The sequence below is a fragment of the Symphalangus syndactylus genome, chromosome 1 (assembly GCF_028878055.3).
Source record: "Symphalangus syndactylus isolate Jambi chromosome 1, NHGRI_mSymSyn1-v2.1_pri, whole genome shotgun sequence".
NCBI classification, from domain to species: Eukaryota; Metazoa; Chordata; class Mammalia; order Primates; family Hylobatidae; genus Symphalangus; species Symphalangus syndactylus.
The window spans coordinates 81,521,800-81,548,650 of NC_072423.2; the positions used below are offsets into that span (position 1 = coordinate 81,521,800).

At 37.7% G+C, this 26,851-nt stretch overlaps 1 protein-coding gene across 1 annotated transcript in view; it reads right to left on the reverse strand.

The window, feature by feature from the left end:
• Positions 1 to 26,851, reverse strand: part of LOC129461014 (ankyrin repeat domain-containing protein 18A-like) — a 64,892-nt gene that overhangs the window by 25,881 nt on the left and 12,160 nt on the right. Inside the window, 6 exon segments of the mRNA XM_055239774.2 lie at positions 612 to 724; positions 5,670 to 5,816; positions 7,357 to 8,271; positions 17,103 to 17,172; positions 19,876 to 19,906; positions 26,463 to 26,518. Of these exon segments, the coding sequence (XP_055095749.2) occupies positions 612 to 724; positions 5,670 to 5,816; positions 7,357 to 8,271; positions 17,103 to 17,172; positions 19,876 to 19,906; positions 26,463 to 26,518 (1,332 nt within the window).

Here is a 26,851-nt window from a genome sequence, read left to right on the forward strand (position 1 = left end):
TGTTTTCAAAATCATTAAAGAATAAGTGGCCCCGCATGGTGGCTCACGCCACTTTGGGAGACTGAGGCGGGCAGATCACGAGGTCAGGAGTTTGAGACCAGCCTGACCACCTTGGCAAAACTCCGTCTCTACTAAAAATACAAAAATTAGCCAGGCGTGGTGGCACACACCTGTAATCCCAGCTACTCAGGAGGCTGAGGCAGGAGAACTGCATGGAGGGGTAGGTTGCAGTGAGCTGAGATGGCGCCATTGCACTCCAGCCTGGGAGACAGAGCCAGACTCTGTCTCAAAAAAAAAAAAAAGAAAAAAGAATATATAATATTTTGGCATTCAAAAAAATTTTAAGATTATGTTGTGTTTCTCTTTTATACATATTTTTAATATAAATTTTTTTATCCCAACCTTGCCCCCGCAGCTCAGCTGACTCCCAGCCCCATGACACACATGCCTATAAAGTTGTGTTGTGAGTTTCTGAAATATATTTTAAAATAGAATTCATTTAATTATGAAAATGCAGACATAAAATGAATTTGTATCTCGGTTTTAGTCGAGTAAAATTAGAGTTAAATCTTAATAAATGGTTAACATGTTCTACAATATGAAAACCATACCCAGTTGCCTCTTCTTCTAATTCACGATTTTTCTTTCTTATTCGATTCACATTATACTCCAGTGATGATATTAACTGAAAAAGTTTTCTTAATTCTTCATTTTTTCCTTCAGGCTTAAGAAAAAGTGTTTAAAATTATTTTTGTAAAATCTAGAGACCTCTTTTATCTTAAAAATATTATTTCTCATAAGTTGATGAGCAATATGTATTTAGGCAGGGGTATAAAGTGCATTTTATAAACCTGATGCCAATAAGGGAAGATTTCAAAAACAGCCACTTTTCTTAAAACTGCTAAATATGATTCATACTTTCCGTCATTATGTTTTCTGAAATTTAAACTGCCAAAAATGTTTGTTACAAATGAGGGTTTTTACACATAAAATACTAAGGGTTAGTAAAAAAAAAAAAAAAAGAGTAGTTATATTTACATTTTAGTTTTTAAAGATGCTCTAGAAACATTGTCATTAATAGTTTAAGATATTCCAAGTTTTCTTAAATTACATCTTACTAAAATGATTTTTAGAAAACTCTTATCTAGTTCCCATTACATTTTTGATCCTCATCCGTCTTCAGGCTGAGCTAAATACTGTCATTCTCTGTAAGTATTCACCCACAGGTTTCAGTTTTTCCCTTTCTCTTAACCATTTCTCTTTAAATAAAGTTTATTTTTTTTCTATTATAAACAAAAACAACTTTTGTCTACTTTTTGTGGCTTTTCCATTATCCTGTTTCTCCCCTTCCACTGTACTCTATGACACATGGTCTCATTCAGAAATCTATTTTTCATCACTTATTGTGTTTTTTATATTGAAATCTGATTTTTAATAATTCCAATAAAAAAGTCCAAGGGTCATGAAGGACTTTATCCGGCTTTACTCAGCAGAAACTGCAAGCAGTGACAAAATGTTCTCTTTGCTTCTCTGACCCCGCTTCCTTTCTAAATGCAGCAACCTCTGTTCTTCAGCCCTATCCCTTTCTATTCCTCTGGCCCCACTTCATTTCTAAATGCAGCAACCTCTGTTCTTCAGCCCTATTCCTTTCTGTTTTTTGTTTGTTTGTTTGTTTGTTTGTTTGTTAGTTTTTGAGATGGAGTCCCCCACTGTCACCCAGGCTGGAGTGCAGTGGCATGATCTCAGCTCACAGCAACCTCCGCCTCCTGGATTCAAGCGATTCTCCTGCCTAACCCTCCCAAGTAGCTAGGATTACAGGCTTGTACTACCACGCCCAGCTAATTTTTCATATTTTTAGTAGAGATGGGGTTTCACTATGTTGGCCAGACTGATCTTGAACTCCTGACCTCATGATCTGCCTGCCTTGGCGTCCCAAAGTACTGGGATTACGGGTGTGAGTCACCATGCCCGGATGCTATTCCACTTTTTAAATTCCCTCAGGACTCCTAAAATCTCAAAACTTTGACCTAGATTCCCTAATCTACATTTCCAGCTCTGACCTTTCTCTTGAGGCCTCTTCCTTCTAGTACACCTATTATAGACAACATTCTCAACCATACGCTCATACAATCTTACTTGGTGCAGATTACTTTTGTAGATAGTGAGTCTTGTCTATTTTATGTTGGTTCTTATTGATGTTACTTTGAGTATACTGTTATTTTCTAATCTCAAAGGGGGACAGTCTCACCATTATGATATTGACCAGTATACCTTGTCCTTTTATTCTTTCTTTCTTCTTTTTTGGACCAGTCTACTTTGTCCCTTTTTTTTCTTCTTTTTCTTTTTTTTTTTGAGATGGAGTCACACTGGTCATCCAGGCTGGAGTGCAGTGGCGCCATCTTGGCTTACTGCAACTTCCACATCCTGGGTCCAAGTGATTCTCCTGCATCGGCCTCCCAAGTAGCTGGGACTACAGGTGCACACCACCACGCCTGGCTTTTTTGTATTTTCAGTAGAGACAGGGTTTCACCATGTTGGCCAGGCTGTTTTTGAACTCCTGACCTCAGGTAATCCACCAACCTCAGCCTCCCAAAATGTTTGGATTACAGATGTGAGCCATGATGCCCAGTCCTTTTTTTCTTTTATAATGAAAACTTTCCCATGAGAATCAGATTATCAATTGTTTGCCTTTGTTTTAAAGAGTTTCCTTTTCCATAGAGATATGGCATGATGAAAGTCTTGTTCTAAAGTTTCTAAAGTTTCTTTTGGAGGACACTCAACTATATCACTGGGAAGCTCCAGTCAAGTAGAGGTCTCCCTTCTTCCCAATCGAGATTCTTCTTCTCAAAACGGTGTCCACCAAATGTCTTAATCCAGGTAGTCTCTTGCTTAGAAATTCATGAAATAAGAACCTTCTCGAGAGGTTAGAGGCTATTGATTGAGATTGTTTAATGCCGTCCCTTATTATATGTTTTACTCCCAAGGCAGACATCAAAGTGGCTAACAATCCTATGCCTGATGTCTAACTCACTTCTATGGGAATCTATACAAAATGTTTTCTTTATAAGACAGACTCTCCCTCTGTTACCCAGACTGGAGTGCAGTGGCTTGATCACCACTCACTGCAGCCTCAATATTCCAAGCTCAAGCGACCCTCCTACCACAGCCTCCCAATGTAGCTGGGACTACAGGCATGCATCACCATGCCTCAGCTAACTATTTTTTAAAAACTTTTTTTTTAAAGACAGAGTCTCACTATATTGCTCTGGCTAATCTCAAACTCCTGAGCTCAAGCGATCCTCCTGCCTCAGCCTTCCAAAATGCTAGGATTACTGGCATGAGCCACCTCTCCCAACCAGGTGTTTAACTGGGGACTAACATGAAGCACTTAGAAGAGTATGTGGAACATAGTGAGCTACATAAAATATTTGCTATTAGCATAATAATTTTATTGTATATCTTAACAAAATTGTGTATGTTAGGCAGGTGGCATGCCAATGGAAGTAGTCTCCTATAGCTGCACTGAATCATTCCTCTCACCACTGAGAGTTGCAGCAAATGGGGGGCATATAATTTATAACTTACTTTTCTCTGTGTATGACTCAGTAGGCAATGACTATGTATGTACTACAATGTAAATAGCACCTCCTGGATTGAATAGTACGTAACTGACATGACCAGCAGAGACAGGCTGAAGACACTGAGCTGAAAACCCTGGACTCTACTGCTAAATAAAGGCTCCTGAATCAGTTCCCTCTGAGCAACTGTTGCTGTGGTGCTGCCTTCACAAGCACTCTGCTGAGCACTCAGATTGAGGGGCTGTACTATGGTGCATCAGACAAGCTGCAGCCAGAACTGTTCAGCTGACAAACTGGTAGCAGTCCAGAAACACAATTCTGGCTGCATAGCGAAAAAAGGCCAATTTAGATTCTTTTTCATAGTGAGAAAAACATAAACATGTGGTTGAACGATTCTCCTCTATTAGACTAATTGGTTTACATTTGAAATTTATTGCTAAAAATACATTTAGAATATAAACCTTACTGTGTCAAGGTGTCAAAGAAGAAATAATTGGTATGGTATAAAGTATTTAATTGTATGCTAAAAACTGCTAAGATAAAATACTTTCAGTGTATGCAAGGATAGATGGCATACATATTATATGTTATTCCCCCATTATGCAAATTTATAATGAGACAAAATTATGTCTCATTATAAATTTCCATAAAATTTGTCTCATTATAAATCTCATTATAAATTTATATTATAAAAAATGTCTCATTATGAATTTCAATAAAAAATATAAAAGCCATGAAAAATTAAGGACTAAGTTTTTCTGCACAGACTAGACAACAATTTCTAACGCACAAGGTCAATGAGAGTCAGAACAGTCAGAGAAAGCTTCATGAAAACAAATAAATTGTCTGCCAGGTCTGAATGAATGAGGCTGGATGAACAGAAACTGAGAGGGCAGAAAGGATAGCACGAGCAAGACAAGTGCTGAAACCTGCCCAATTAACTCTGAGGATAAAGTCCAATGGCAGGGAAATAAAAACACGTGTCCACATAATATCGTGTAAGTGAATGTTTGCAGCAGCATTTTTCATAATAGCTAAAAAGTAGAAACTAATCTAAAGATCCATCAACTGATGAATGAATGGAAAACCAGTATAGCCATGCAATAGAATATCACTTAACTAGAAGAAGAAATAAACTACCAATGTGTGCTAAAACATTCATGAATTCTGAAAACATTATGCTAAGTGAAAAAGCCAGTCACAAAAGACTACATATTGTCTAACTCTATATATATGAAATATGCAGAACAGGCAAACCTATGGAGACAAATGTAGATGGTGGTTGCCTACAACAGGGGCAGGTGGAGGGACATGGAGGAAGGTTGCAGTCATGCCTAGGAGATGTGGCGTTGCTTTTCAGGGTGATGAAAATGCTGTGAGTATACTAACAGATACTGAGTTGCACATGTTAAATGGTTGAAATGTCTGATACATGAATTATATATCAGTGAAACTGTTTTTAAAATCCAATGGCAGGATCAAGATAACATTCTCAACTTTCAATTTTTGATGTACATACTAGATCAGATCTAAATATTTCTATACTTTTATAGTATATTTTAAATAAAAGATAAGTAAAGAAAATGCCTAACTTTTCAAATAGTTTGTAAATTAACATAAAACATGTACATTTCAAAAAATAGTACAATGGCCTTTCTGTACAAGTTAACCTAGAATCTGTGAAATAAATAGACACAGATTCACAAAAGTGAAGAAATAAGACAATTTTCTGGAACATTCCGTTAAACATTCTCCTTTGATTTAATCGGGCCTGCCTCATCATAGCAATACAAAAATTACTTGAAAATATGTTTAACAGGAAAAAAGTCAATTTTCTCTGAGGAAAGATGTAGAATTATCAACTTTTCCAAGAGTACATATTGTAAGAGAAAAGGTATGCCATCGTTTTTTAAAATGGTGGAACAAAAGTCACAACATTAAAAAAAGTACATTATAAAGATAGTAAAATGGAAATAATTAATTGTAATGAAAATACAAAATCAAGCTTCTGCCAAAATTAGTATCCTAAAACATGTTATATAATTCAACCAGCTACAGAATAACTATCGACATGTGAAATTCCATACATACTTGACTTTCCACTTGAAATAATTTCTTCTTTGAGGCCTGTGTCTCATCCAAATTAATGTGACATGATGTACCTTCCAGTGGACACTCTAACGTGGTTAATTTTTTAAGGGAATTGGCCACTTCTTGTTGAAGGTGTCTCACAACCACCTGATAAAATATTTTTGTTACTGATTTTATAAATTGCCTTATTATTAAATTATATTAATAACATTTAACTCTAACATACCTACTTTGAAAGTTATCATCACACACATCAATTTACCTTCTTTGCATCACGTGTACACACTTTTATTTATTACTGAATTCAGTGAGGGATGCAGAATGTGTTATCCTCCTGCCAAATTGGTATTCTCTTACTTACACAACAGATTCAGCCCACCATTCAATCATCTTAGAAGCTCAACTCAACCTCAAAGTTCCTAACATATCCAATCACCTGTTCAAATCCTTCCCACAGATTCCTGTCTCAGAATAAAAGTAAAATTCCAATGGCCTTTGAGGCCTCTACCTCCCTCTCTGACTTCAAGCTCCTACAACTCCCTCCTGTAATTACTCCATTCCCACTGTACGTGAAGCCTGCCACCCTTCAGTCTGAAAATGGGGATCTAATGCCTAACTCATAAATCACAAGCAGCTACAGTATCTTTGTACTGGACAAAGTTATATTCAAATGATAGTCATTAAGCCTTGAAATAAAAATTATGGGCTAATTATTAATAAAAATATTCAAAGTAAATTATGAATACCAGTGGGAAGACTAAATCAAATATGGTTTTGCTGAAATTTATCACATTTACCCTAAATGATAATTTTATAACAAGTAGGTGCCTTTAAAACATTACATGGTCATAAAAATAGGTAATTTGAGACTGACATATTTTCAGATTTAAGTTAAATTAATATGAATAATAATAAAGCTATACCAACTAAAATATATAAAAAGCTACTTAAAGCAAGATATTACAAGACACAGCAATACACTTCAGTTCATCTGGGAAATCTAGAATTAAGTGTCGAAGCAAATCACTTAATTCAATTTTAATTTGAAAATACTCATTTCAGGTGTAAACTTTCCATTTATAACTTCATCATGGTCTTAACATGTAACAACATAAAGACATTAAAATTATTATTTCAGCAGTACAGGACTATCTACCTTAAAATATGACTCTGTGCCTATTAAAATTTCATAGGTGACACCATGTCTTTTCCAAAGTAAATCATCTCTCACCTCTACCTTTTATTTCCTGGAAACAAGGTATGTTTCTAAGCTGCTATAGTAAACACATTTTTCCTTTTTTTATTAAAAAGCTTTGTTGAAATATATTTATATACTATAGAATGTATCTGTTTTAACATAAAGTTAAAAGATTTTTAGTACATTTACTGAGTTGTGCAGCCATCTCCACAATCCAACTTTAGAGCATTTCCATCACTGCAAGATCCCTCACGCCCATTAGCAGTCACTACCAGCTTGCAACCCCAGCCCTTGGCAAACATTCATCTACTTTTTGTCTCATACATTTATCTTTTCTGGATGTTTCATGTAAATGGAATTATACACTATGGTAAACACACTTTTTATCTGTTGATTTTTATATTCAACTAGGTTCGACATGTATTCAGAACCAAATGTTTAAATTTTCTTTCTAGAAGTTTGAAAACATTTATCTTCCTTGATACTTACTACTCTTTCTGTTTTTTGTTTCTCATATTGAAAGAGACTTTCTTTTAAATGATTATTTTCATTCATTAGCTTCTTATTTTTCTCTTCTAGCAGGAAGTCTTTCTTTCCACTCTCAATAAAGCCTCTTTGGATATTAATTACTATCTCTTTAAGACCCTCTTTCTGATGAACATCATCTAGTTGCTGTTCAAGCCACAGATTTTCACGTTGGAGTTCACATATCCTCTCTTCTACACAGTTCCACTTTCCAGTGGATTTACTCACTTTAGCTTCTGCATTTTGATACATCTCTTTCATTTCCTTTATTTGCTGCTGTGCTTGGCTTAGGTCATTTTGTACAATTTCTAAAGCCAATGACTTTTTTCTGAGAGTATCTCTTGTCTTGTGGAACTTATCTTTTAAGGTGTCGAATTTAATTTGCGTTTTAGAAAGTTGTTCAGTAAGAAACTCATTCTCATCTTTTACTTCGGAAATATCAGAACTCATTTTTACTTGTCCAGAAACATCTTGTGTTCTCTCTAAAGCAAGTTTTAGCTTTCTTTCTGTTTTCACACTTTCACTGTGTTTACTTATAGCAGCAGCCAGTCTAGACTGATAAGATTCAACGTCAGCTGCCAGTCTTTTCTTGCTTTCTTTTTCTTCCAACAGTTCAGAATTGAGCCTCGCATTCTCAGCTTTGAGATCATTAAGCTCTTGTTGATACCTGAATGCTGTTTCTTCCTCATTGAGTTTTATACACTTTTCAAGGGCAGCATTTGTTTCTTTAGCAATTTTAATGTCCTTAAGATATTTATTTTCTTTTTCCAGATTGTCATTTTTCATTGTGCATATTTCCTGTCCGAGTATAGCAATGTCTGTCTTCAAAATGCAATTTTCATCCATCAGATCTTTCATTTCTTCATGATTATGAAAATCCTAAATAAAACAAAAGGAAGTTTTAGCTAGTACTCAACAAAATACCATATCATGATTACCTCTGAAGTTAAAGAATAACCTGCACATCCATACACTAAAAAGGTTACTGTAAGTAGATGTCCAGCCAAGATGACCAAATAGGAATAGCTCCGGTCTACAGCTCCGAGCCTGAGCGACACAGAAGACGGGTGATTTCTGCATTTCCGTTTGAGGTACTGGGTTCATCTCACTAGGGAGTGCCAAACAGTGGGTGCAGGACAGTCGGTGAAGCGCACTGTGAGCGAGCTGAAGCAGGGCGAGGCATTGCCTCACTTGGGAAGCACAAGGGGTCAGGAGTTCCCTTTCCTAGTCAAAGAAAGGAGTAACAGATGGCATGTGGAAAATCGGGTCAGTCCCACCTTAATACTGTGCTTTTCCAATGGGTTTAGAAAACGGCACACCAGGAGATTGTGTCCCGCACCTGGCTCGGAGGGTCCTATGCCCATGGAGTCTCACTGATTGCTAGCACAGCAGTCTGAGATCAAACTGCAAGGTGGCAGCAAGGCTGGGGGAGGGGCACCGCCATTTCCCAGGCTTGCTTAGGTAAACAAAGCAGCCAGGAAGCTCAAACTGGGTGGAGCCCACCACAGCTCAAGGAGGCCTGCCTGCCACTGTAGGCTCCACCTCTGGGGGCAGGGCACAGACAAACAAAAATTCAGCAGGAACCTCCACAGACTTAAATGTCCCTGTCTGACTGACAGCTTTGAAGAGAGTAGTGGTTGTCCCAGCATGCAGCTGGAGATCTGAGAACGGACAGACTGCCTCCTAAAGTGGGACCCTGACCCCCGAGCAGCCTAACTGGGAGGCACCCCCAGTAGGGACAGACTGACACCTCACTCGGCCAGGTACTCCTCTGAGACAAAACTTCCAGAGGAACTATCAGACAGCTGAATTTGTGGTCTCATGAAAATCCGCTGTTCTGCAGCCACCGCTGCTGACACCCAGCCAAACAGGGTCTGGAGTGGACCTCTAGCAAATTCCAACAGACCTGCAGCTGAGGGTCCTGTCTGGTAGAAGGAAAACTAACAAACAGAAAGGACATCCACACCAAAAACCAATCTGTACATCACCATCATCAAAGACCAAAAGTAGATAAAAAGACAAAGATGGGGAAAAAACAGAGCAGAAAAACTGGAAACTCTAAAAAGCAGAGCACATCTCCTCCTCCAAAGGAACGCAGTTCCTCACCAGCAACGGAACAAGGCTGGACGGAGAATGACTTTGACGAGTTGAGAGAAGAAGGCTTCAGACGATCAAACTACTCCGAGCTACGGGAGGAAATTCAAAACAATAGCAAAGAAGTTAAAAACTTTGAAAAAAAATTGGACGAATGGATAACTAGAATAATCAATGGAGAGAAGGGCTTAAAGGAGCTGATGGAGCTGAAAGCCAAGTATCAAGAGCTACGCGAAGATTGCATAAGTCTCGGCAGTCGATGCGATCAACTGGAAGAAAGGATATCAGTGATGGAAGATAAAATGAATGAAATGAAGCAAGAAGGGAAGTTTAGAGAAAAAAGAATAAAAAGAAACAAACAAAGCCTCCAAGAAATTTGGGACTATGTGAAAAGACCAAACCTACGTCTGATTGGTGTGCCTGAAAATGATGGGGAGAATGGAACCAAGTTGGAAAACACTCTGCAAGATATTATCCAGGAGAACTTCCCCAATCTAGCAAGGCAAGCCAACATTCAGATGCAGGAAATACAGAGAACGCCACAAAGATACTCCTTGAGAAGAGCAACTCCAAGACACATAATTGTCAGATTCACCAAAGTTGAAATGAAGGAAAAAATGTTAAGGGTGGCCAGCGAGAAAGGTCGGGTTACCCACAAAGTGAAGCCCAACAGACTAACAGCTGATCTCTCAGCAGAAACTCTACAAGCCAGAAGAGAGTGGGGGCCCATATTCAACATTCTTAAAGAAAAGAATTTTCAACCCAGAATTTCATATCTAGCCAAACTAAGCTTCATAAGTGAAGGAGAAATAAAGCAAATTACAGACAAGCAAATGCTGAGTGATTTTGTCACCATCAGGCCTGCCCTAAAAGAGCTCCTGAAGGAAGCACTAAACATGGAAAGGAACAACCGGTACCAGCCACTGCAAAAACATGCCAAATTGTAAAGACCATCAAGGCTAGGAAGAAACTGCATCAACTAACGAGCAAAATAACCAGCTAACATCATAATGACAGGATCAAATCCACACATAACAATATTAACTTTAAATGTAAACAGGCTAAATGCTCCAATTAAAAGACACAGACTGGCAAACTGGATAAGGAGTCAGGACCCATCAGTGTGCTGTATTCAGGAAACCCATCTCACATGAAGAGACACACATAGACTCAAAATAAAGGGATGGAGGAAGATCTATCAAGCAAATGGAAAACAAAAAAAGGCAGGGGTTGCAATCCTAGTCTCTGATAAAACAGACTTTAAACCAACAAAGATCAAAAGGGACAAAGAAGGCCATTACATAATGGTAAAGGGATCAATTCAGCAAGAAGACCTAACTGTCCTAAATATATATGCACCCAACACAGGAGCACCCAGATTCATAAAGCAAGTCCTGAGTGACCTACAAAGGGACTTAAACTCTCACACAATAATAATGGGAGATTTTAACACCCCACTGTCAACATTAGACAGATCAATGAGACAGAAAGTTAACAAGGATATCCAGGAATTGAACTCAGCTCTGCACAAAGTGAACCTAATAGACATCTACAGAACTCACCACCCCAAATCAACAGAATATACATTTTTTTCAGCACCACACCACACCTATTCCAAAATTGACCACATAGTTGGAAGTAAAGCTCTCCTCAGCAAATGTAAAAGAATAGAAATTATAACAAACTGTCTCTCAGACCACAGTGCAATCAAACTAGAACTCAGGATTAAGAAACTCACTCAAAATCCCTCAATTACATGGAAACTGAACAACCTGCTCCTGAATGACTGTTGGGTACATAATGAAATGAAGGCAGAAATAAGGATGTTCTTTGAAACCAACGAGAACAAAGACACAACATACCAGAATCTCTGGGACACATTCAAAGCAGTGTGTAGAGGGAAATTTATAGCACTAAATGCCCACAAGAGAAAGCAGGAAAGATCCAAAATTGACACCCTAACATCACAATTAAAAGAACTAGACAAGCAAGAGCAAACACATTCAAAAGCTAGCAGAAGGCTAGAAACAACTAAAATCAGAGCAGAACTGAAGGAAATAGAGACACAAAAAACCCTTCAAAAAATTAATGAATCCAGGAGCTGGTTTTTTGAAAAGATCAACAAAATTGATAGACCACTAGCAAGACTAATAAAGAAGAAAAGAGAGAAGAATCAAATAGATGCAATAAAAAATGAAAAAGGGGATATCATCACTGATCCAACAGAAATACAATCTACCATCAGAGAATACTACAAACACCTCTACGCAAATAAACTAGAAAATCTAGAAGAAATGGATAAATTCCTCAACAAATACACCCTCCCAAGACTAAACCAGGAAGAAGTTGAATCTCTGAATAGACCAATAACAGGTTCTGAAATTGTGGCAATAATCAATAGCTTACCAACCAAAAAGAGTCCAGGACCTGATGGATTCACAGCTGAATTCTACCAGAGGTACAAGGAGGAACTGGTACCATTCCTTCTGAAACTATTCCAATCGATAGAAAAAGAGGGAATCCTCCCTACCACATTTTATGAGGCCAGCATCATCCTCATACCAAAACCTGGCAGAGACATAACCAAAAAAGAGAATTTCAGACCAATATACTTGATGAACATTGATGCAAAAATCCTCAATAAAATACTGGCAAACCGAATCCAGCAGCACATCAAAAAGCTTATCCACCATGATCAAGTGGGCTTCATCCCTGGGATGCAAGCCTGTTTCAACATAGGCAAATCAATAAATGTAATCCAGCATATAAACAGAACCAAAGACAAAAACCACATGATTATCTCAATAGATGCAGAAAAGGCCTTTGACAAAATTCAAAAACCCTTCATGCTAAAAACTCTCAATAAATTAGGTATTGATGGGACATATCTCAAAATCATAAGAGCTATCTATGACAAACCCACAGCCAATATCATACTGAATGGGCAAAAACTGGAAGCATTCCCTGTGAAAACTGGCACAAGACAGGGATGCCCTCTCTCACCACTCCTATTCAACATAGTGTTGGAAGTTCTGGCCAGGGCAATCAGGCAGGAGAAGGAAATAAAGGGTATTCAATTAGGAAAAGAGGAAGTCAAATTGTCCCTGTTTGCAGACGACATGATTTTATATCTAGAAAAGCCCATTGTCTCAGCCCAAAATCTCCTTAAGCTGATTAGCAATTTCAGCAAAGTCTCAGGATACAAAATCAATGTACAAAAATCACAAGCATTCTTGTACACCAATAACAGACAAACAGAGAGCCAAATCATGAGTGAACTCCCATTCACAATTGCTTCAAAGAGAATAAAATACCTAGGAATCCAACTTACAAGGGATGTGAAAGACCTCTTCAAGGAGAACTACAAACCACTGCTCAATGAAATAAAACAGGATACAAACAAATGGAAGAACATTCCATGCTCATGGTTTGGAAGAATCAATATCGTGAAAATGGCCATAATGCCCAAGGTAATTTATAGATTCAATGCCATCCCCATCTAGCTACCAATAACTTTATTCACAGAGTTGGAAAAAACTACTTTAAAGTTCATATGGAACCAAAAAAGAGCCCGCTTCACCAAGTCAATCCTAAGCCAAAAGAACAAAGCTGGAGGCATCATGCTACCTGACTTCAAACTATACTACAACGCTACAGTAACCAAAACAGCATGGTACTGGTACCACAACAGAGACATAGATCAAAGGAAAAGAACAGAGCCCTCAGAAATAATGCCGCATATCTACAACTATCTGATCTTTGACAAACCTGACAAAAACAAGCAATGGGGAAAGGATTCCGTATTTAATAAATGGTGCTGGGAAAACTGGCTAGCCATATGTAGAAAGCTGAAACTGGATCCCTTCCTTACACCTTATACAAAAATTAATTCAAGATGGATTAAAGACTTACATGTTAGACCTAAAACCATTAAAACCCTACAAGAAAACCTAGGCAATACCATTCAGGACATAGGCGTGGGCAAGGACTTCATATCTAAAACCCAAAAGCAATGGCAACAAAGGCCAAAATTGACAAATGGGATGTAAGTAAACTAAAGAGCTTCTGCACAGCAAAAGAAACTACCATCAGAGTGAACAGGCAACCTACAGAATGGGAGAAAATTTTTGCAACCTACTCATCTGACAAAGGGCTAATATCCAGAATCTACAATGAACTCAAACAAATTTACAAGAAAAAAACAAACAACCCCATCAAAAAGTGGGCAAAGGAGATGAACAGACACTTCTCAAAAGAAGACATTTATGCAGCCAAAAAACACATGCAAAAATGCTCGTCATCACTGGCCATCAGAGAAATGAAAATACAAGCCACAATGAGATACCATTTCACACCAGTTAGAATGGCCATCATTAAAAAGTCAGGAAACAACAGGTGCTGGAGAGGATGTGGAGAAATAGGAACACTTTTACACTGTTGGTGGGACTGTAAACTAGTTCAACCATTGTGGAAGTCAGTGTGGCGATTCCTCAGGGATCTAGAACTAGAAATACCATTTGACCCGCCATCCCATTACTGGGTATATACCCAAAGGACTATAAATCATGCTGCTATAAAGACACATGCACACGTATGTTTATTGCGGCACTATTCACAATAGCAAAGACTTGGAACCAACCCAAATGTCCAACAACGATAGACCGGATTAAGAAAATGTGGCACACATACACCATGGAATACTATGCAGCCATAAAAGATGATGAGTTCATGTCCTTTGTAGGGACATGGATGAAACTGGAAACCATCATTCTCAGTAAACTATCACAAGGACAAAAAACCAAACACTGCATGTTCTCACTCATAGGTGGGAATTGAACAATGAGAACTCATGGACACAGGAAGGGGAACATCACACACCAGGGACTGTTGTGGGGTGGGGGGAGGGGGGAGGGACAGCATTAGGAGATATACCTAATGCTAAATGACGAGTTAATGCGTGCAGCACACCAACATTGCACATGGATACATATGTAACAAACCTGCACATTGTGTACATGTACCCTAAAACCTAAAGTATAATAATAAAAAAAAAAGTAGATGTCCAACTGGAGAAAAAGTTGAAGCAAAACTTTGAAACTTATAGAGCACAAATTCAAAAAAGTTCAGAAATTTATTTAAAGTCAATGAATTTATAAAAGTAACACACACACACACACACAAGCACACATGCACACCAGAGAATTTTTAAGAATACCAGAGTTGGAAAGTCCTTTCCCTGAATTACAACAAACCCAAAAGCATAAATTAAAGCATTAACAAATTTGACTAAATTAAAATATATCAAAAAATTTCATTTATACTTTGATATCTAACCCACACAGCACCCTATAGTAAGAACCTTAGTTCACACGTATTTGGACAGACAAAATTTCCCAAAGTTATTACAGTTCTGTTTCACTGATAATATTCTATTGCAGTTTGATTCCTTTAACACTTTTATAGTCAGTTATAAGAATTACATTTACTAAATCATAAATCTAGATATTATACTAGTCACTCCTATATACATTCATTGATGAACTCATCTAGTTACCACAATTTTGAAAAAAGAAAGGTTAAAAATATAAGCAAGCTACAGGATTTTCCCAAGGACTTCTGACTCTACATCTAGTTCTCCAACAGATCACAGTTACTTCTGCAGTGTAAATATATCAATACGAAAGAATAGTTTTATTTTTTATTTTTTTTGAAACAGAGTCTCGCTGTCGCCCAGGCTGGAGTGCAGTGGCGCGATCTCAGCTCACTGCAGGCTCCGCCCCCAGGGGTTCACGCCATTCTCCTGCCTCAGCCTCCCGAGTAGCTGAGACTACAGGCGCCCGCCACCTCGCCCGGCTAATTTTTTGTATTTTTAGTAGAGACGGGGTTTCACTGTGTTAGCCAGGATGGTCTCGATCTCCTGACCTCGTGATCCGCCCGCCTCGGCCTCCCAAAGTGCTGGGATTACAGGCGTGAGCGACCGCGCCCGGCCAGAACACTTTTTTTTTTTTTTTTTTTTTTTTTTTTTTGAGACAGAGTCTTGCTTTTTCACCCAGGCTGGAGTGCAGTGGCGCGATCTCGGCTCACTGCAAGCGCTGCCTCCCGGGTTCACGCCATTCTCCTGCCTCAGCCTCTCCGAGTAGCTGGGACTACAGGCGCCCGCCATCACGCCCGGCTAATTTTTTGTATTTTTAGTAGAGACAGGGTTTCACCGTGGTCTCGATCTCCTGACCTCGTGATCCGCCCGCCTCGGCCTCCCAAAGTGCTGGGATTACAAGCGTGAGCCACCGCGCCCGGCCCAGAACACTTTTATTTCAAAACACCAATAGTAAATAAGACAAAATTTACAGCTACCTCTTCTTAGACTATCCTGAGATTATTTGTGATTACAATAATTTCTGTTTCTTCTTTATAATATTAGGTACAGTAATCAGTGTGAAATAGGAGAAAGTAAAAGGAGCAATTTTACCGGGAAAAAATTTTTATCAATAGGTTATCACTAAGTCTATATTATGGCATATTGTTGTTTTCAAAAGCTCTTTGTAATAAAATAATACGCTATGTGGTTGCCAAGATTTATAATAAATATTAATAACTGTACCTGTATCATCATTCATTTTTAAAAATGAGATAACATTTCTGGTTTGTTTTAGACCTAAATAATATATATTAAATCAAGTGGATATTATAAGTAACACTGATAAAATAAAGTGTTAAAGTCTTACCATATTGGTATAAAGAGTCTCTGCTTCTAGAACTGGTTATTTGCAGCAAAATACATGCTATTCAATTAGATGAAGTGTTTTATATAAACTCTTCATGGACAACTCATAAAACACACAAAAATCCCTTTGCAATACAAATTTTGAGAACATAAATTTAAATTTCTACATTTCCACAATTTATATTTTTAAATCAGATAGAGTCTTGTTATGTTGCTCAGGCTATTTTCAAACTCCTGGGTTCAAACAATCTTCCTGCCTCAAACTCCCAAGTAGCAGGGACTACAGGTGTACACCACCACACTCAGCTATTTTTCTACAATTTTAAATATTATTTTAGTCTCACTACAGAACCAATAATATAAGTAGAGAAACAATCTCTCCTAAAAGCTAAATGACACCAAAATAATAAGTTTCCGAGAAAAAAAGCTATATGCTGTGTGCTGAACACTTTCACAACTAACAGGTACCAGAGAGATTGTATGACTACTGCAAATAATTTCATCCACTTAAGATTTATACAGCCATAAATATCATGAAAGTCACACTCATGTGATTTAAAAGTCAAAGTAATAGTATTTATCCAAATAAACATTGACCAAATTTCATATTTCCTCTATTGGAGAAAGTATTTCCTAATGTGATTTTCCTGTCACTGCTTATTTTCCAGTTCATTTTTTTAGCTCCCACCCTGTCACAGTATTTAGCAATCTTTGTTAGTTACCAAAGTTAAACAATTTTTTTGAATCAACTAGCCATATGTATGTTTTTCTCTGACCAACTTTCCATGACCACCATAAAACAATGATAGGTAAGCCACTGCTAAATTTAAAAAGTAAAAACTATGCAAAACTAGATTCAGAGCGAGAAAATTAATTTTACAAGAGACCACTTTACCTTAGTAGCAACACTCAAGTCTTCGTCATCCGATGCAGGCAATGAATCCACATACAGTTCATGGAAAATGCTTGAGAGCAAAAATACACAAAGAAAATGAGCAAGTTGATTTCTTTACAATTTTTTTAACTGCCAGTTTATATCCAGCTTCCCCCTCAAAAAAGGAAGACATAATCTGGGGAAAGGTCAGTAATCTATATATTAAATTATGATTCTTGATATAATTAAAATATGTCCTCCATTCTAAAAATAGATTTTAGTTACCTATTTCTGCCTCCACCTGTCTAAATCTATAAAATATTCAATGAAAACTGACCTTGAGCTTTACAACAAATAGTGACAGTCAATATGTTGGCAGAGCCTGACAATAATTTACCCTCACAAGTGATCTGTCTTGAAGCTGAACTTAAAATTCAATTAATGGACGACATAAACTTTGTTACCTAAACTGGAAGAAACCTGATGACCTAAAACAAGGTAGAAAGATCCACTGTCTCTTTTCCATGATCTGTCTCTGGTTAAAAGACTAATCTGCATCACTTCAAAATGACGCTCTTGATTCCTCAGCATGGAACCCACTTAGGAAGGTCCTATTGCTTTCCTTTGCCCTAAATCAGTACAGGGAATCCCCTGCAATATTTGAAATGTATGAAAGCTAAATGTACAAGAGTCAAATAACAAAACGTGTATGTTCTTATTGAGAATACTCTTCCCAGAAAGATTAAAACATTAGCAAATATAAAATCCTATTATTTTCACTCTATAGGTCCTACCTTATTCAGGTCCACATAAACTAGCAAGCCCTTAAAAATTTTCATAGGCAATCAGACACCCAAGGAGAGAGACTGCTGGAAAAACAGAGTCCTGGCAGTTGTACCTCTATTTCCCAAAGTACTATCTAAATATCTGTCTTCCTATGGGCTCCCACTTCCAGATTCCACTTCTGCAGGGCTCCACAGAAGTCTCCAATCTTCCAATCTTCAGTCTATGAAAGCACAGATTCCTGAAAGGATGGCCTCAAATGACCAGGAGTAGGAGCTCTCTATATCCCTGCTCCTAAAAACAAGCTAACTGGAGTCTCCATCGCCTTCCCCCAGCACAGACACACTAGCAACTACTCAGCTGAAATGCATGACTGATTTGCCAGCCAATCACGCCCCTGACCCAGCCTACATGGACATGGGAAGGACATCAGTGAATCGGGAACAGAGGCAGAGGTGAGGAGACACCTGCCCTGTGCCACACATCTATGTAGTTCAGCAATCTCCAGCCCCTTAGTACTCCAGGGGCTCTAAGCCACCCCTCTGTAAGTCAGGATGGAAGTAGATGATACCACATTTCTATCTGCTGTAGACACCCTTCCCAGTGTCTCAAAATGTTTTAGCATCTTTCAGTAAAAATCTTCAAGTTTGTCAGTCCTTGATTAAAAAAAAAAAAGCAGCAAACTTTTTAGAGCTCCCTCAAACCTTCTATTTTAATGTGCCTTCGTAGATAATCCCCAACATCTTGTGTCGTTCATCTTTATAATGTATCTTTATCATACTTGTCATAAACCCCAATATTTTGATCTCTTATTGAAGAGTCCATACTCCTATCCAATCCAGTGTTGTTTCTCTTCAAAATTGGCCTTCCACTGCCCGTTCCATTCTTATCTACTTCCACTGGGTTCACCAGCTAATTCCATTCTCATACTATCCCCTGGGCGCACCGGACTCACTCCCATTTCTATTATTATAACACATGAAAATAGGATATAAAAAGAAGGAAGAGTACTGGGCTTTAAAATGAGTTCAAATCCATTTCTGCCAATTCCTATGTCTAAAAAAAAAGCATCCTAATCACTTTGAGCCTTGCATTCTCTATCTAGAGAATCACTTGACCGGAATATTCAATACAGGTAAAAATACTAGAAGGTATTTTAATTCATTCTAAGATTCCTTAAAATTCTGTAATTCTATGTCCTCTTGATTCTGTCTACAGGAAAACTGGGAATACACAGCCAGCAGAATTTTAAAAACATAATAGAACAAAAGAAACAGCAAGAAAAGCAGAGACGAAAGCTCTAAAAAATGAAGACAAGGTGATAGAAAAGTCATGGAAAAAGAAACAAGACTAAAAAAAGTATCGCGGAAGTAAGCAGAAATACCTGCCTAAATGGAAAACCAAACGCGTAGTCAAATAATTTCTCTCTAAGACTTGACTAAATTTGCTTTTGTAAAACTTACAGTCCTATGGCCAAAGCTAAGCAAGATTTGCCCTAAAGCCTTTGACGGTAAAAATAAGATACTGGTTACCACTGAAATTGTCAAATTTATTAGGACAAACTCTTGGACTAACCACATTCTAACAATAACCTTAAATGAGAGTTTAAGGTATTTAAACTCTCATTAATTTAGACATTAATTAAATTAATGAATCTGATTAATCTGATTCAGACCTATACCTTGATCCAAGTGCTGCACAGATGTCTATCAATCTATGCTGAGGAGGAAGAGAAGGGATTTGGAAGGCAGGCAGGCCGACGGTCAAACCGTGAGCCAGCTACTTTGTAACTATGGGATCATGAGGCAATTAATCAACTGCTCTAATCCATAGTTGTTTATTTAATAAACAGTAGGTTATAGGAACACAGATGTTGTGATGGCTTTATGAGATGATAAATGCATAGAACATATTAGGATGTCTAGCCCAGAATACAACACTCGACAGATATTAGTTTCTTCCATCTATATTTCCCTAGTTAACATAATTTTTTAAACCTATAAAATCCTACCTGACTGCAGATTCATCAGAACTTCCAACATCTATGAAAGAAAAAGATAAAATGCATTTTAAATCGATAATATATGTACAGAATATTAAAAACATAAGAATGCACAGTGATGCATGCCTGTAATCCACACTGCTTGGGAGGATGAGGCAAGAATATCACTTGAGGAACCCAGAAGTTTGAGACCAGCTTGGGAAACACAGAAAGACCCTACCTTCATAAAAAAAATTGTGCACACTTTTGTATATTCTTTAGATCCTCTTTTTCCTTGTTGTTGTTGTTGTTGTTGTTGGTTTTGTTTTGGTTTGGTTTTTTAAAGCATAAGACTGATGCTTTGTTACAAAGCATTCCTTTGGGAGCATGCCTGGGACCGTATTAGAATTAACATTAATTATACCTATTGGTAGGTAATTAATGCAATAAGAACTCTTCCCTTGGTATTTATTAGATGCAAAGAAGAATAAATTTATTAAAACTTGGTATCTACAAATGAACTGCAGCATAGAAGTCATCCTAGCCAAACCCTATGAGATGGAGTAAAAATGGTATTGTTAGCAGAACAGGTGTGATGAGTCAACAGTGTCAAAGAGCAGGATTTCTGGACCAAAATAGGAGGAGAAGTTAAAACAGAGTATACAGTAGCACCCCTTATCCACTATATGTGCAGAAAGACATACTTGACATGTTCTTCTCTGCTGTCACGCACAGCAACAATCACCAACAAAGAAGGCTTCTGTGACCAAATGCGTGGAGAGTTTTTCCCCACCAACAAGCAAGCAATCATTCCTGCTGATGACACAATTCAATTCTCATACCCTATCTGCAGATAACATCAGATTTAGCTTAATTTATAAATTAATCTTTATCACAGATATGTACGTATAGGAACAAACGCTTCGTGATTCAGTACTATTCATGGTTTCTTGCATCCACTGGGGGTCTTGGAATGTATCTCCCACAGTTAAGGGTGAACTACTGCACTTGTTTTGTTATAACACAACACAGCCTCTCTAGCTCTTCAGTTCAAACTGTTCAGTTTAGCATAAAACACCCTATCACCAGAAGCCAGCGAAGCACAGGAATCAGACCAGAAAAAGGAATCCTTGCAAAAACTTTCCAGCTGCCAGTGGAGAAGAGCTCAAGAGAGATCACTGTGTTACTCTGGCTAATACTCTTCTGGGGAAGGTGCTGGCTGGTTTCCTTAGTTGTAGCTACTTGCTCTGCCCTAGGTAGAACAAGGACCAAATTCACCTGCCATTTTACCTCCCACAGAAGGAACCACTGGAAAGATCACGCCTTTAAGAGCTTATCCACATTCAGAAAGAAGCTGAAGAAACACTGGGGAGGTGTGGCAGGCTGCTGGGCAGTATTATCTGATGTGAAAAATATACAGAAAGAAAACTATCAATGCCCTTTTACTACCAGAATGTTCCAATGCTTGCCCTTCTCCCTAGTAGGTGAAAAAATTATTTTTCACCTCACATAAAGCAAAACTCCCTTGCCATCCCTCATGACAGAATCTAGTTGTAGGTGAGTCATGTCATCATAATAGAGGCTGTTGTCAATCTCATCCCTCAAAGGAAGAGGATCAGTGAGGAACATATGTATTTACCTATAGCATTCACTGCCTGGTCTTATTTCCAACTGAAGGTAAGTATGAAAGACTTTGTGATTCCAGTTTTATAAAGTACAACCCCTTGCACCTGTCCCCTTCCATTGCTAGAGAGTCTGTTTGGACCCACCTCATAGAGCAAGATGCTCCCGTTTGTGCTGTGTGGTACGGCATGGTGTCCTTTTCCTCAACCCTTTCTATTATGTGCCAAATACCTATACAAATCATGCTTTCTAAGTATGCAAAGCATAGCTCATCAGCATATATCATTCTTTACAATGATACAGAAGCAAAAGAAAAATAAAGGGACAAAGAACATCTTAAAGGACTACATTCAAATGCCATGAAGCTGTAATTTTCTAACTATTCAAAAAGATATCCACTGTATTGTTCCAACTATATGATTATACTGAAAAAAGTAAAACTATGAAGACAGAGTAAGATCAATGGTTGCCACGTGTTGCTAGGGAGAAAGGGAGAGAGGAACAGGCATAGCATAGAGAATTTTTAGGGCAGTGAAACTGTTCTGTCGATAATATTACAGTAATAGATACATGTCATGCCATTATACATTTGTCCAAATTCACAGAATGTACAGCATCAAGAGTGAAGCCTGATGTAAACTATGAACTTTGAGTGATTATAATGTGTCAGTGTAAGTTCATCAGTCATAACAAATGTACCACTCTGGTGGAAAATACTAATAATGGGGGAGGCTATGCATGTTTTGGAGGCATGGAACATACGAGAAATCTCTGTACCTTCCTCTCAATTTTGCTGTGAACCTAAAACTGCTCTAAGAAATAAAGTTATTTATTTAAAAAAGATATTCACATCTGGGCTCAGTGGCTCATGCCTGTAATCTCAGCACTTTGGGAGGCACAAGCGGGTGGATCACCTGAGGTCAGCAGTTCAAGACCAGCCTGGCCAACATGGCAAAACCTCGTCTCAACTAAATACAAAAATTAGTTGGGCGTGGTGGCAGACACCTGTAATTTCAGCTACTCGGGAGGCTGAGGCAGGAGAATCACTTGAGCCTAGAAGGCAGAGATTGCGGTTAACCAAAATCGCACCACTGCACTCCAGCCTGGGAGACAGAGTGAGACTCCATCTCAAAAAAAAAAAAAAAAGATATTCACTGTCTATGCATTCCAGGATCTCCAGAACAAAAATTAAAATAATAATAATAAAAAAAAGATGGCCAGGCACAGTGGCTCATGCCTGTAAGCCTAGCACTTTGGGAGGCCAAGGTGGGTGGATCACCTGAGGTCAGGAGTTCCAGACCAGCCTGACCAACATGGTGAAACCCTGTCTCTACTAAACACAAAAAATTAGCTGGGCATGGTGGTGCATGCCTGTAGTCCCAGGTACTTCGGAGGCTCAGGCAGGAGAATCGCTTGAACTCAGGAGGTGGAGGTTGCAGTGAGACAAGATTCTGTCATTGCACTGCAGCCTGGGCAGCAAGAGCAAAACTCTGTCTCAAAAAATTAATAAATAAATAAAAATAAAGATATTCACTGAACCTGTTATGATGATATACTTAAGCAAGACACGGTGACCCTAAAAATTAGAGATCATTGAAGACCAAAGTAACAGCATGTGGTCATTATTTCTCAAATTGAAGTATATGAAATATATAAAATAAATAAATTTAATTGCATGCTTAGGTAAGAAAATATTGATAAAAATGATTGAATATTGTATCTTATTTCATAATTCTAAACAGGGATTTAGCACAATATGAAAACTAGATTATTCATGTAATCAAAATAAAAGACAATTTTTATTCTAATTTTAACTCAGAAATTATTATGCTGATTTAATTTAACAATTTTACTGAAAGCTTAATGAGATAAAAGGGACAGATTATAATTACCTAACATTGCTATGGCAACTTATATACAAATACCTCTTAGTCACCAAAAGTCAAAAAGTAACCAGCATTGCAACTTAAGATGGATCACACAACAGAAATTAGTACCAAGTTACCTTATCTTATAATATTATGTTATTAAAATAAAATTTTAAAACAACACCAAAAATTAAATTGGGGCTATAAACATTGTGCAGAAAAGATTTCCTATAGCAGGCCAGAGACTGCCATCCTTAGAAAGGCCTGCATGCAAGGCTGGCCCTTGGCTGGTGTTCAGGAGAGTGGAATCGGGAGGGTTTCCACCATTCCCTGAGAAGAGTGGCTCACTGTGTCTAAAGTGTATATAGAAACAGTGTGGTTACTCTGAACAGCGGCTTTCCTTGTAAGAGTCTGGAATTTGGGTACACGTAAGGGAGAGTAACCTCCATAGAAAAACCTGGGCACTTAGTCTCTAATGAGACTGTGGTACTGGTAGACATCACTACATATATGTTGTCAAAATGTGAGCCTGGGAGAATTAAGCAGATCCCGGGAACTCCACAGGAGAGAGCTCCCGGAGGCTTGTGCCTGATTTCCTCCAGAATTGACCACAAGCACCTTTTTCCTCTACTAAGTTTGCTCGTCCCCTTTCTTGTCATCAATTAAAGATCTGCGTATGACTATTTGCTGAGTCCTGTGAGTCCTTCTAGTGAACCACCAAACCTGGGGGTGGTCTTGGGAAACCCTGACATAAATGCACTGTGTAAGATTTGTATTAAGTTGATATGATACATGTAACTGTAATCAGATGGTTACTTCACAGAATAACTTTCCCTAATCTGTTTTTCTTTTCTTTTTTTACCTTGATATTTGACTTGGAGATTCTTGTATTTCTATATCTATCCAATTGAATAAATCCATAAAAGGAATATATGAAAGAATAATGTCAGAAAATAATGTGAAATAAGCAGCAATCTTATTTTAACCGAATAAAAAATAGAGGATCTGGGTGATTGACAATATGTTCTATGATATGAATGTTTCTAGAAAAAAAATGAAAAGGTGGTCAATTTTCTGCAACTCAACTGGGCTTAATTCCCTTTTATAATAGTTGTGCAGGTCACGTGCAGTGGCTCACACTTGTAAATCCCAGCATTTTGGGAGGCCAAGGCAGGAGGATCACTTGAGCCCAGAAGTTCCAGACCAGCTTGGCCAATATAGTGAGACCTCGTCTATTAAACAAACAAACAAAAAACAAAACAAAACAAAAAACCTTAAGAAGAAAATTTGCCAAGTGTGGTGGTGCATGCCTGGAGTCCCAGCTACTTAGGCAGCTAAGGTGAAAGGTGAAAGTATCACTTAAGGCCAGGAAGCAGAAGTTGCCGTGAGCCAAGATGGCACCACTGCACTCCAGTAGCGGCAACAGAGGGAGACCCTGTATCAAAAATAAATTATAAAAATGTGTGTCAGGCCAGATGAAACTACACAAAACTGTGGTCCCAGCTACTCAGGAAGATGAGATAGGAGGACTGCTTGAGCCCAGGAGTTCAAGGCTACAGTGAGCTATGTTTGCACCACTGAATAGACACTGTATTCTAGTCTAGTCAACATAGAGAGACCCCATCTCCTATAATAATAATAATTGGTTAATTGTGCACCATTCAAGTACATTGTATAGCTGGAGAAAAACATATGACTACTGAATATACTATAATAAATATACTACTGATCATAGAGTTCCTGTTTACTTGCTTCTAATCTTTTTCTTTGTCTCTTATAAAACTAAAAACGTGATTCCCCCATTAAAGGCAGTTCATCATAAAACAAGTCAAAAAGTCAAAAGAATTGCATCCAAACTGTAGGATGTGTTATCCACTGCTCCCTGCGAACAGTTGGATTTGGTCATTAAGAATCAGCAGGACTTTTAACTTGGTGCCTGTGTGCACATGCGTGCACAAATATGTATGTGTATATGTGCGTGTGTGTATGTGTATGTGTGTAAACTGTGACAGATAAAATCATTTTGCTTGTGTAAGAATATGTAATATAACTTGTGCTTCTCATGAAGGAATTGCTTTTCTGTCTTCTGTGCTCAGTAGCTATCTTCAAAACATAATCTCCTCTTTGTATGAGTGCACACTGGTTCAGTTTTACAGTTCTTATTGCCATTTATTTATGGTACCAGAAAGTGATTGCTGAGTTCCTGGTCCTAAAGATAGTTACTTTCTTAGTGACACAAATCAATATGCAATACAGTTCATCCTTGAACAGCAAGTGTTTCAACTGCAGGGATTCACTTATATGCAGATGTTCTTCTGCCTCTGCAACCCAGAGACACCAAGATCCACCTCTCCTCTTCCTCCTCAGCCTCATCAACCTGAAGATCATGAAGACCTTTGTCAGGATCTACTTACGCTCTGTGAAAAGTCAATATATCTTTCCTGATGATTTTCTTTCTAACAGCTTCATTTCTCTAGCTTACTTTATTGTAAGAACACAGTATATAATAATGCAGCACAAATAAAATAGGTGTCCATCAACTGTTTATGTTATCTGGAAAGCTTCCAGTCAATGGTGGGCTATTAGTAGTTAAGGTGAAGGACTCGAAAGTTATACTCAGATTTTCAACTGCACAGGGATCAGAGTCCCTCACCCCCACATTATTCATGATTCAACTGTAATTATTTGCTTACTAAATATAAAGAATTTATTATAAAAATGAAATAGGAGATCCATTTGTGCAACAAGTCCAATTGGTTATAATGTAACTATAGAGGAAACATACAACATACTAACTTAAAAATCTTTTTTCTTGTTTATGCAAAAATATTATATAGGGTTTTAGGGATCATAATTAAATAAATGAATTTTTTCAGACAATAATGTTTGAGATTATAAATTAGCTACAACTACCTTCTTAAATAAAGCTGAATTTCAAACTAAAGAAGTTAAATTAAGAAAATTAATTTACATGTGTATATACATATTATACACATTTCAGTTCCACATAGTTTTTAACTGGTCTTTTTTGATTAACACTACCTTAATCTTACATCTTACTTTTTACTTTCTTATCCAGAGTAGGACCACCAAGGGAAATAAGAAATTCGCTAGCAGAAGTCTTACCTGGTTTGTCATTTTTAGGTATCTTCTTTTTATGTTCCAAAATTTGTTGTTGAATTCTGTGTATACAAAAGTAATAAATAAAATTGCTATTTTAATACTGAAATAAAAGATCTTTACCAAACACATTGAATTCTGAAACCATGTCAGGCAATATGAGACCTAATATCAGAATTTTAATGTCCCATACACTTCAAAGTTTTAAAGCTTACAAGTTTATTAAGCTTATAATTAAAGAAGAAAAAAAGTAAAGTACTCATAAATGGACGAAGCACAGCTCAGTAAATGGACTCTAGTTAGCTGGACATCATGCAAAGTGTCCTGCACTCAGAGTAAGTCCTCACTCCGTAACCAATAGGTATTTTGTTTTCAGACAAGTTGCTTCTCTTAGG